Source organism: Pantherophis guttatus, chromosome 3 (genome assembly GCF_059756535.1).
Source record: "Pantherophis guttatus breed Tessera chromosome 3, ASM5975653v1, whole genome shotgun sequence".
Classification (NCBI taxonomy): Eukaryota; Metazoa; Chordata; class Lepidosauria; order Squamata; family Colubridae; genus Pantherophis; species Pantherophis guttatus.
The window spans coordinates 189968729-189981877 of NC_142065.1; the positions used below are offsets into that span (position 1 = coordinate 189968729).

The 13149-nt window shown below is 39.7% G+C and overlaps 1 protein-coding gene across 4 annotated transcripts in view; it reads right to left on the reverse strand.

The window, feature by feature from the left end:
• Positions 1-13149, reverse strand: part of RGS22 (regulator of G protein signaling 22) — an 85084-nt gene that overhangs the window by 5958 nt on the left and 65977 nt on the right. For all 4 annotated transcript variants that reach the window (XM_034422520.3, XM_034422521.3, XM_087891370.1 and 1 more), the window contains 4 exons: positions 10960-11118; positions 9831-9899; positions 6275-6433; positions 2755-2934 (listed from right to left, as the gene is read on the reverse strand). In XM_034422520.3, coding sequence (XP_034278411.2) covers positions 2755-2934; positions 6275-6433; positions 9831-9899; positions 10960-11118 — 567 coding nt within the window. The remainder of the gene's footprint in view (positions 1-2754; positions 2935-6274; positions 6434-9830; positions 9900-10959; positions 11119-13149) is intronic.

Genomic DNA, 13149 nt, shown 5'->3' on the forward strand with positions numbered 1-13149 from the left:
ATCCAAATTGTTGTCCAGAATATTCAACTTTGACAGATGAATGGTGCCTCTTTTGAAACTTAAGTTTTTGCCTCCAGAAAAGTTCTGAAACAACATTGCAGAACTGGTGAGGTTTTTTGAAGTGATATAATCTCTTTGCAAAAGAGATTATTTCCTTTATATTACTGACACAAAAGAGATATGAAAGTACAGATTGTGCTGGACCAGGGGGTGTCAAACTCATATCGTCATGGCGTTGTCACATGACGTATCATGACTTTTCCCCCCTTTGCTAAATCAGGTGTGGACGTGATGCATCCAGCCTGCAGGCCATCAATTTGACACCCCTGTACTGGATTTATGAACCCAATCAGGACCAGAATTTCCATTGCTAAGAAAGACACTTGTTAAGTGAGTTGTGCCCAATGTTATGATCTTCTTTGCCATAGTTGTTAAGCGAATTACTGCAGTTAAGTGAATCATATGGTTGTTAAATGAATCCAGCTTCCCCCACTGATTCTGATTGTCAGAAATCAACTTGGAAGGTTGCAAATAATGATCACATGACCCTGGGATGCTGCAACCATTATAAATAAATGCAGCCCTGAATTTTGATCACATGGGAAGGTGTGACGGTCGTAAGTGCAAGAACTGGTGGTAAATTTTTTTCCAGTGCTGTTGTAACTTTGAATACCCAGTAAATGAACAGTTGCAAGTTGCGGACTACTTATAAAATCAGAGATTCAAAAATTCATTATATGGATTTCTGGAAAATTAACACTAAATATAGGACATTTGTATATTTATCTTTCTCTTTACTTGCCTAGCATCTGTGTCAGTTGCAACTCTCTCCTGCCCGCCAGGCACAAACTGAGGGGATACAAGGAGAGCCATCACACTTTCCATGATCTCTTCTCTCAAAGGAAGCTCCAATTTTAGTTTTTGAAAGTTAATTTTATTTTCATGCATAAGTCATTAGAACCTCTCAGAAGCTATTTGATGTGGGAAAGGAAAGGAGCCTTGTGTTCAAGAGGACCTCCAGACCAGTGGTGGGTTCCCCCCGGTTCGGACCGGTTCACAAGAACCGGTAGTAAAACCAGCAGGAGGCCCCGCCCACTGCCCTGGATGTCGTTATCGGCGATCTGTGCATGCATGTGTGGTGTGCACGTGAACGAAGCAAGCGTGTGCGCACAATCCTGTTGCGAACCAGTAGTAAAAGTAAGTAGAACCCACCCCTGCTCCAGACTATGAGCCAGCATCAGCTGGGAGGCCAAAAAGACTCAGTCTGGCTCCTCCATGGGGTATCAGAGGGACAGGAGCAAAAGCACAATCAGTGTGACAAGATTTTGTTAATATAGCATTAATAAAGTGTATTTCTGGTCATCTTGTGGAGACTAGGTTCTTGTGTTTCAATTAAAGATTAATTGATCTTTAAAAGGTGAAGGATAGTGGAAGGACGCAACACTCAGGTGTGTTTCATGGTGAAATGATGGAAGGATTATTAAAATACATTTTGAAAAATGATTTTACCATCAGTAGTCAACAGTAATTTTTACAAGATACCTTATTTTGTCTATACAGCAAATTGCTGTCACTCACACTTATGCTTATTTTTTAAAGGGGAATTGGAACAGGAGTATATAATTGGATCCAGAAGCACTCTGATTTTTTTTAAAAAAATTAATAAACTGCTCTGTGCACTGATGACATATTTTCAGCACAAATCTAAAATCTCTGTACTTTTGTATGTACATGTGGAGAGAGAGAGAGAGAAAGTGAGAGTAGAATACCCTATTTTTTTCTTATCAAGAGTTTCTTGGGTATTGCATTGAACAACTCTGAAAGATCATATACTTTTAGAGTATTTCTTAGGAATCACAAGAAACCAAAGTTGGAAGTGGCCCTGAACAATATCTGAATGTGACAAAATCTTATGTAAAGGTAGCCCTTGACATACGACCAATGGAGCCCAAAGTTTATGTTGTTAAAGGAGACATTTTAAATGAGTTTTGCCCCATTTTACAACCTTGCTTGCCACAGTTGTTAAGCAAATCACCACAGCTGTTAAGTTAGCAACATGGTTGTTAAGTGAATCTGGCTTCCCCATTGACTTTGCTTGTCAGAAGGTAGCATAAAAGGATGACATGGCCCTGGGACACTGCAGTCATCATAAATATGAGTCAGTTGCAAGCATCTGAATTTTGATCAGGGGGATGCTGCAAGGGTCATAAGTGTGAAAAGTGGTCATAAATTACTTTTTTCAGTGCTGTTGTAACTTTGAACGGTCATTAAATGAACTGTTGTAAGTCGAGGACTACCTGTACACAGATGGAATCTCTATGCATATCATGGATCCCATTTTTCATTTTTATTTTTAATGCCCTAATATAAAGCTAGAGTATGCCAATCCAGATTCTTTAATAGGGACAGCTTTGTGCCCATCACGTTCATTCATAAAAATAATTCTCAATCTACACAAAAGCCTTGGTAGTACAGTGGTTTAAAGCACCCTGTTATTAACACAGCTGCCTGCAATTACTGCAGGTTCGAATCTTACCAGGCTCAAGGTTGACTCAGCCTTCCATCCTTTCTAAGGTAGGTTAAATGAGGACCCAGTTTGTGGGGGCAATAAGTTGACTTTGTATAAATATACAAAAGTATGAAGGCTATTGCTTAACGCATTGTAAGCTGCCCTGAGTCTCCGGAGAAGGGCGGCATATAAATCAAATTAAAAAAAAAAAAGGCATTGGCTACCCACAAGGCTTATTCCTGTACCTGTGCTTCTCTAAACACATATGGGCCTAGCTCTTTCCTGTGTTCAATGATCTTTTGGGCTTGGTCCTGAGGTATGTCAATCTGAAGAGCAGGTGGAATGGCAGAATTAATAAAGCAATTGATAATGGTTGTGATCTTTTCCTGAATAATGGACTCATCGCAGTGAGAATGACACAGGTCCTGAAAATGAAGAAACGAAACATTCAGAGCATATATGCAATTACACAGTCAACATGTAAATCAATTTTCCCCAACCTGATGAGTTCCAGATGTGTTAGGATTGCAACTTTCATAATTCCCAGTCTGTATGGCCAACAGCTGGCGGGAAATTCTGGGAACTGCCATCCCAACATATCTGGAAAGCACCAGGTCAAAGAAAGCTAATGCAAATTATTTAGATAGTGAGCTTGATTTATGTCTAAAATACAGTTCCCTAGCCACTCTTCAGGTTCTATTTCTCAGGCCAACTCACTTTACAAAAATTTCCCAGGGAACCATTTCAGAATCAGAGCTTCATTGTGTGAAAATCTTCTTCAGTCATCATCACCTATTTCAGTTTGGCAAGAATCTGAAGAAGTTCTCAGAAAAAGATCTCAGTAAGTAGGCAAGTTCAAAGTTTCTTTAGGAATCAGATAAAAATTCATGTTAGAAGGGAAGATCTCACTCCTTTTGGACTGCAACCATGTTAAGGACAGAGAGAATAAATTAACTCTCAGAAGATCCTTTAGGGCAGGGGTCTCCAACCTTGGCAACTTTTAAGATTGTGGAATTCAACTCCCAGAATTCCTCAGCTAACAAAGCTTCACTGGTTGAAGAATTCTGGGAGTTGAAGACCACAAGTCTTAAAGTTGCCAAGGTTGGAGATCCCTGCTTTAGGATGCCAATGGCCAATTAGGTGACCTTTAAGATATTGTATGAATTATAACTCTCAGCCCTAAGAAAAATGATAAGCAATGAGGATGATGGCAATGTGTACTTCAGTAACATCCAGTGAGGTGTGGGGTTTTTTTTGTCTATTCATTTCATGTTATTTAGCCATAATGTACCATTAACTATATATTTTGATTCTATGCAAAGCATGTTCTTGTGTTAAATGATAACAAATATTGCAAACTGTGTGTTAGATAGATACGTGAATTTGCCACCACCCCAGTACACAACTAATGAACTGTTTGAATGTTACACTTAATAGTATCAAGACATCTCTAAGGATGAATTCACACTAGTTTCTCACAACACACACACACACACACACACTCCTTATCCACCTATTTTTGGGCTCTTCTGCATAGTTAGTTACATTGATCTACTTTTCTCTCTCGTCCTTGAATTCAAAGGAAAACAAACTGATCAGAGGTGGGTTTCAGCAGGTTCTGACCAGGTCTGGAGAACCGGTAGCGGAAATTTTGAGTAGTTCGGAGAACCGGTAGTAAAAATTCTGACTGGCCCCGCCCCCATCTATTCTCTGCCTCCCAAGTCCCAGCTGATTGGGAGGAAATGGGGATTTTGCAGTATCCTTCCCTGGAATGGGGTGGGAATGGAGATTTTACAGTATCCTTCCCCTGCCATGCCCACCAAGCTATGCCACGCCCACTAAGCCACACCCACAGAACCGGTAGTAAATAAATTTGAAACCCACCACTGATACGGACATAAATTGCACTGCCTCTTTATGGGGGTTGCCTGAGGGCATTCTAAAGGACCTTAAAGACTTGGGTCTTCTCCCAGGCTTTAGGCTAGGGTAGTTGGAGCCCCTGAGGGGCGTATAGCATCTATTTTAGATATTGACCAGATTCACCATCTGTTTGCAGTTTTAGGTAAATTGTTATTTTTATATTAACTTGCATGTGAACCAGGAGTCAATCTGAATTCAGGCAGCACCTGTACTGAATGAATGAATGAATGAATGAATGAATGAGGGAGAGAGGGAGGGAGGGAGGGAGGGAGGGAGAAGCACACTTTTCTAACTTTTAAGTGTTTCAGACAGAGAATAAAAATTGCAAATACAAATAATTGGAACTGCTGTCATACTGCATCAGGCATTGTGTAGATACTCCTTGCTTTTAGTTCAACATCCCAAATGTTAATAGCAGCCATGTTACATAGTAAACAATTTGAATGTGTGCATAAGATTCATTAACTAATGGATAACTTAACAATGAACAATGAACTCAATTTTCTGAGCTTGCACATCATACTGAAATGTCAACTAAGCACAGAAGATGGCCACACACTCAAGATGCCAGAGGAAAAGCTTATAAATTGCCATACAGTCTGCATAAACAAAGCGGGCAGTTGGAAGGGTAGGCTAGGAGGTCAAGAGCACAGCAAACAGCAGAGAACAAACCAATATTTCATTTTATGCTTAGCAACCATTTCAGTTCTGGTTCAAGGTCTTATCATAGTTTGCCATCACAATGTTGATGCTTTTATAAAATGATAACAAGGCTAAAGCAAATCCTGCAGGGAAGAGGAGTTCAAAGCATGGGAAGGAGGGTTCCAAATCTTCTAGCCACAATTGGGAATTACAGTTTGATATTATGCTCGCACAACTAAGGCCTAGAGCTACAGAATCAGGATTCCTTGCTAGACTGTTGATCTTATTTGGTAAAAGCCACAGTATCCTATCCTGGATTGAATATTGTTGTGTCCTTATATGGGCATCCGCCGGTGGTTGGCTAATCCACCAGCGGGAAGTTTAAATAAATGTCATTGGCCGGCTAGCTTGCCAGAGCTGTATAGAAGGAGGGCTCGGCAGCTCAGCTGGCAGTTCCACTTGTGCTGAATAAAGTACTGAACGGACCTCTGCTGAGTCGCGTCTTCTTTTCCCTGCGCCAATCTAACAAATCTGACAACCACAGTATGGTTAAGTAGCCTAGAGACTGCCATTTAAAATGGGTAGCAGGATCAGACCTGATTATGAAGTGAAGGACTAGCAAGAAATTCTAGAGGTATAATCTAGAGGGACACAGTGGCTCAGTGTGTAAGATGCTGAGCTTGTCGATCGAAAGGTCGGCAGTTCAACAGTTCGAATCCCTAGTGCCATGTAAAGGGGTGATCTCCCGTTACTTGTCCCAGCTTCTGCCAACCTAGCAGTTCGAAAGCACGTAAAAAATGCAAGTAGAAAAATAGGGACCACCTTTGGTGGGAAGGCAACCGTGCCTTCCGTGCCACATGACCACGGAAACGTCTTCAGACAGCGCTGACTCTTCGGCTTTGAAACAGAGATGGGCACCACCCCCTAGAGTCGGGAACGACTAGCACATATGTGCGAGGGGAACCTTTACCTTTACCTTTAAACTAGACAAAGGGGAAGGAATGGGATATTTGAGAAAAAGGTATTTGGTCATCAAGGTTGTATTTCAGTATTTAGCTAAGTAATAGGAGAAGTCTCAGAGTCGTGGAGTTAGTATCTTTAGATTACCTATTCTGAAATGGTTCCAAAGTAATACCATAGTTCTAGACATAAATGTCCTGGTTGCTGAGTAACTGCATTATTTCCATTTCTTAAATGCTGTACCTTATATTTCTGTACCTCCTGCCAGAAAATCACTCCATTCCCCAATAAATCTCCTTTCAGGGACACAAAGTGTTGAAACTGAAGAGCTGTGATGGGATTCATCAGAGCTTTACGGAAAGTAATGATTTCCTGAGACAAAAGCACCCAATTCTTCTTATGCTGTTGAAAGGAGGGATGGAGAAAAGAAAGCACACATTTTATACAACGGCAATAACACAAGCATTACTAGGGCAAGCTGTCTGATGCTTATCTCTGCATTGACCCCAATGTTCAGTAGTTCACTGCATAGACGCAGTAGAATTTGGCAGCCACTGTCTGTCTCCCACTCTTTTGTTTGATTTGGGCATAGTTTCTCTGGAAGGGACAACGGGAAAAAGGAAATGACTAATAATGATTTAGAACATATGACTGTGCTGTAAGGTATGAGTTATGAATAGAAAGGGGAAAAGTTTGAAATTGTTTAGAAACATGCAAGAGTAATCACAGATCGTGAAAGGTGCAAGTTTAAAACTGCCCTGCCCTTGACATCTTGTAGACAAAAGCCACTCTAATCAATTGCCATGAACCCAGACAGACGCTGAAAGTTTGTTGTTTCACTGAATGAATGCCACCAAGACATTTGTGGGTCTTCACATCAAGAAAAGGGGAGCATGGAGGACAAGTATGGAGGAATAGGCAGACTAAAAAGAAACCGAAAGAAACCAAAGACGATTAAAAATCTAAATACCACTGCAGAACCTACCAGCACAGTGAAAGGAGTCATTTTTAAATGACACAAGACAGGGCTAAAATTCAAAATTTTTCCCTACCGGTTCTGTGGGCGTGGCTTGGTGGGCGTGGCAGGGGAAGGATACTGCAAAATCTCCATTCCCACCCCACTCCTGGGGGAAGGATATTGCAAAATCTCCATTCCCACCCCACTCTGGGGCCAGCCAGAGGTGGTATTTGCCGGTTCTCCGAACTACTCAAAATTTCTGCTACCGGTTCTCCAGAACCTGTTGAATTTCATCCCTGACACAGGAGATCAGGCAATAATTTGTAAAACAAATTTGAAACATGACATCTCATACATTTCTCCTACCTTCTTCCAAGATTTTTGAGAGACATCTTTAAAAAGGAAAGACACCATTAGGAGTAGAAAAAAATCTCTTGAAGAGATTCCCTGCACACAAGATGCCCCTCCTGAACTATCCCTCAGTCCTGCCTTCCTATTTAACCTGCCTGTATTCCCTGGTCCTGCCAAAAGAAACAACTACAGGGAGAAAAACAAAACAAAACAAAAACATTAGTGCCAAGTCCTTGGTGCTCTCTGAGCTGGGTTGTTTCTTTGCAGACATTTCATGACCAAACTAGGTAATGTCATCAGTGCAGGTAATCCTCAATCCAACAGTTCGTTTAGTGAATGTTCAAAATTACAACAGTACTGAAAAAAGTGACTTCTGACCATTTTTCACACTTACAACCATTCAAGGTCATATGATCAAAATTCAGACACTTGGCAACTGACCATATTTATGACGGTTGCAGAATCCCAGGGTCATGTGATCCCCTTTTGCAACCTTCTGACAAGCAAAGTCAATGGGGAAGCCAGATTCACTTAACAGCCAATCTTACTGACTTAACAACTGCAGGGGTTCACTTAACAACTGAGGCAAGAAAGGTCATAAAAAGGGGCCAAATTCACAACTGAGCCCAAAATTTATGTTGCTAAATGAGACATTTGTTGAGTGAGTTTTGCCCCATTTTACAACCTTTCTTGCCACAGTTGTTAAGTGAATAACAGTTGTTAAGTGAATTACATGTGAAGTGAATCTGGCTTACCCAGTGGTGGGATTCAGCCAGTTCGCACCACTTTGGGAGAACCAGTTGTTAACTTTCTGAGCAGTTTGGTGAACTGGTTGTTGGAAGAAATCATTAGGGCAGAGAACCGGTTGTTAAATTATTTGAATCCCACCACTGGGTTTACCCATTGACAAAAGGTGATCACATGATCCCAGGACACTGCAACCGTCATAAATGTGAATCAGTTGCCAACTATCTGAATTCTGATCACGTGGGGATGCTACAACGGTGGTAAGTGTGAATAATGATCATAAGTCACTTTTTCAGTGGTGTTGTAACTTTGAATAGTCACTAAATGAACTGTTGTAAGTCGAGAGCTACCTATAGAAGCTAAATCAAAAAGAAAAGTCCTCCAACCTCCAAGATATATAAAGAGTTTGCTGTTCTTTTGAGATAGAAAAAAAACTTTGATGATTAAAAAGAGAGAGGATACGGACTATTATAAGATATGGGGGAAATTTTATGATTGGTTAAAAAAAAGATATAAAGATTGTGATAATTAAATAAGGAGAATGTTATATTAAATGTATTGTAATTTGGGGAAAATATTGCAACAGAGAAATGGACACTATCAAGGAGAAATGAAGATAGGAGGAGTAAAGAAAGAAGAAGTCACGGAAGAAACACCGAGAAGACACACGGAAGGATTGATGTATTATGTGTTTGTTTGTTTAAAAAAAAAAAACTTTTATAAATAAAAAGAGATAGGAAAAAAAGGAAAAGGCCAGAACTGGTCTGATATATGTCATGTCACAAGGCTTTAAGTCATTTAACAAATCAATACAATCATCATGTGAGAACATAGCTATAAGTAAAACAGACTCCATGAGTCATGATTAATCCTGCTCACTGTGCTGTATATTTCATATTTTTTAATGTGCATTTAATCACTCTCAATAATAAATTATCTTCCAGTTGGTAAAAACCAATATTTTGTTCCAGAAAGAAAACATACTTTCTACATTAAATTAAAGTGTAAAGCCATGGCAAGCAATTAAAAGTAAAATATAAAAGCTTGCATCTTTATTCAGGTATTGTTCATACATTTGTTAATTGCACTTGTAGCCACAGAAATCAAAAACAAACTTTTTTTTTAAAAAAAGACCATTTAGATTTCTTTTTTTTTTTAAGTTTCTGACTCCAATTGTATCAATTCGAACAGAGACTGTGGCATTTGCATTAACTTAATTTTTTTAATTTGACAATATGAGCCAATGCTACCGATGTAGCATCATGAATGCAATACTGAAATGACTGTTCTTACCTAACACCAGCTAGGCTTACTCTCCTGTTTATGTAAAGACTGCATGGTTTAGAGCAGGGGTGTCAAACTCGATTTCATTGAGGGCCGCATCAGGGTTGTATTTAACATCGGCGGGGGTGGGGGGGCCATGGCCAGAGTGGGCGTGGCCAGCTCAATGTCACTGGTGTCGGGGGGGCCTGTGGTGGCCCCGAGCATTCTGCCAGAGAAAACAGGTTCCTGAGCTCCATTTTTGGCTGTGACAGCCTCCTGCAACCCTCTGCCAGCGAAAACGGACCTCTGTTTTCGATGGCAGAGGCACTGCGGGCCAGTCCTTTGCTGTTTCCAGGGCAGCCCTGCAGGTCAGATCTAAGCACCCCATGGGTAGCCTCCGGGCTTTGAGTTTGACACCCCTGGTTTAGAGGACGATGAGTCCATATTACACAGACCCAAGTAGAAACAAATACAGCTTGCCTTCCACGGTGCTTCTTTCCTTTCCTGTTCCTGAATTAAAATGTCTTCCGCTGCCTCTTCCATATGTAGCTGAAAGCAAACACGACAAAACAGCTTATTGATTACTTGCATGAATATTAATACCGATGCTGAGGGTGTCCTCGTTCCTTGAAGGATATCCTAACTCTGGTCAATATTGATTAGGCTTCCTTTAAAGAACGAAATTATATTTTCTTCAATCTGGACGGTCAAAAATAAAATACATTGGCTATCTTAAAATTTGAAGCTAATGAGGAAAAGGCATCCTGATTACTTCCTGAAATAGCATGGGCCTGAATGGACCACTGCTGAAAGAGAACAGCTGCCCTTAGATATACTAATACATTTTCCCCTAACTATTATTTCCCCTAGTCAGGAAAGTAACCTGATACACTGAATAAACTTTGAAGAAATGAAAAAGAACAGAAAACAAAGCCAGGCTTAATCTCCCAACTCCACACTCATAAAATCAGTGAAGTGAGGACTCTGCAGATTCAACAATTTTTCTCTTTGGAGGGGTACCAACTTAAAAGCCCCTTTCTCATCCAGTAGATTCATTGCACCATAGAGCCAATAATTCTTTCCTACACTGAATGAAAGGCCTGGCTGATAGCCAGACAAGGACTCCATCTATTTTACTATCGTGCAGAAGAAAGGATCAATACTGTTCTTGATAGAAGGCAGTGCCGTAGGTGGGAGGATGAGCAACAGCTGCAGTGTGAGAAAAAGACAGGCTGAGCATGAAGGAGCCCAGCCTCTTGTCTTCAGAACCTGCATTATTCTGTGAGCTTCCACATGGACTGAATTGCATTTGTGTCTCAGTGAGGGAGGGACTGTGGATGATGGAAAGAATCTTGCAATGATCAAGGTCTCTACCTCCCGCCAGCAAACTCTGGAATGCTTGCCAGATGTAGAGGCCCAACTTTCATTTTCAGTGGCTTAGAAGAATATCTACTAAGGAATCCATTAGAAGCAAAACTGCCTACCAAGTCATCTGTACTCTCTTGCATGCTTCTTATGATCATTGATTTTCAGATAATCAAGCACTCTGAAGTATTCACCATTCAAACTACATGTCACTAGAATGCCATATAAATTATTAAAATACTACCTTTGGTGTTTTCCACTTTCCAGAGTCTTTGCGGGTATAAAACAGCGGCAACCACTTATTCTCTAATCTCTTCTGGGCGTACTTTTGAACGTCTAACAAGATTACGGGAGAAACTAATTCATGAAGTACTTGCCCCCAGCCTCCATGTGACTTCATTACCTAGTAAAGACATCCAGGGGACCACAAAATGTTTGAGAGTAAAGCAAAGTCAAGGCAAAACAAGTGAGGAAAATCCAAAATTCATTTACAATTGATTGATTAATATTTGAGGCAGGCCTTCACAGGGTGGCTTTCAGGGAAAAAAATTAAAAATTCCAATTAAAGTAAAACTTAGATCATTAAAACAATAAAGCAATTATTTTTAAAACAGCGAAATAATAAAACAGATACACTTAGGGAACTTAGATAAACAAATATTTGTTGAGCTCCTTCCTAAATGGTAACGAAGAGGGGGATTGCTTCCCCTTTTCATGCAGAAAGCAACATTAACCAGAGATGCTCAATGTATCCAGAAGTATAGAGGGGATGTTTAGGAAGGGCAGTCCTGTAAATAGTTTGGTCCTAAACTATACATGATTTTATCCATCATATGGTCTTTATTTTATAGCCCAGTGTGTTTTGAATTAAAGAAGTCCTTCTTCAGAGCTACTGTGTCTATAAATCAACTTCAGCTTTTTAAGGGAAAGAATTTCCACTGTAATAGAGTCTTCATACAATCCCTTAATTACTTTCTATTATATACAGATAAAGGAATGTGAACTCCTTACTAGGTAATCTGTCAAATCTAGGGCAACATTTGCATCTGTTGTCTTCTTTATAACTTGGTCTACCCCAGCCATCATGCCAGGCACACCTAAGCCATGCTGAATGTAAATGATGGAGGCCGTAATCCAACTCAGTGTAGGAAAGATAGTATAAGCATAGTTTCCATCTCCATGGAAAACAGCTATTTCCATCTATAACTGAAATGAACATAACCTACATTGATAAAATGCACGGGTGTCTAAAATTGTCATCTAAAATAATTTTTTTGTTAATATTATGTATAAGAAGATCAGGGGTGAAATGTGCCCGGTTCGGACCGGATTGCCCAATCCAGTAGCGATGGTGGTGGGTGGTTCGGAGAACCGGTAGCAGAAATCCCTGCCCCCCCCATGCCCAGCTGAGCCGCGCGATCATCAGAGGCTTTTTTTTTACTTTTAAAAGCATTTTTTCTACACATGCTTTTAAAAGTTTAAAAAAAATGTTGGCCATGCCCACCCAGTCATATACCCCTCCCCACCAAACCACGCCCACAGAACCGGTAGTAACAAATTTTACATTTCACCACTGAAGAAGATACTCAAAAGGTAAACTTGGGCAGGAATTATACTGTATATGTCTGAGATATTTGAACTTTGGTTACTGTCCTACAATATTTCAGCATTTCCCCCCTCAGATCTTCTTTATTCTTAGTGATCTCTGATTCTAAAATACATTATGAGACCTGATTTCTTCCAAAACAACAAAAGTAACTTATTAAGTTTATATGCCACCCAGATCCTAATGACTCCCAAAGACAAAGTACTGTAAAATGATTTTACTAAATCAACTCATTTATGCACATTTACTGTATTTCCAAAGCATAGACATATATAACTCCAGGCCGACATACTAGCTAATATTAAACACATTTAATAAGAAAAATATTTTAATTTCAGCAATCTTAAAATAGAGGTGAAATTCTCTAATTTTAGAACCATTCAGTAATTTGAGGCACTTTTTTCTTTCTTGCCAAGAATGAAATATTCGTCATCATGCAATATAACAGATTATATTTTGAATGCAACTGTAACTAAAGGAGACCTTTAGAGTAATCAAGAGCCATCAACACCCTTTCACAATTTCAGAGTGAAAAGTTCTTTGCTTGCTTAGTCATTAGATCATGCCAAGGGGAGAACTACCAGATCCTGAGCCCCCATAATGAAGAAAATTTGGATATTCTTTTAAATATTAATTTGCGTAATGTATGTTTTATATGCATATTCATGTTTATAACATTTGGAACTATGTGTATATTCATTTGCTAAACATTTTAATCTCTTGGCTGCAAAAACCTCAGCTTATATCTTTGGTTTTCCAATATTCATCTAAATATCTAATATTTTAAAGTAATGTGTAATCCTTTTTCTCATCATTTTTATCTAAGTC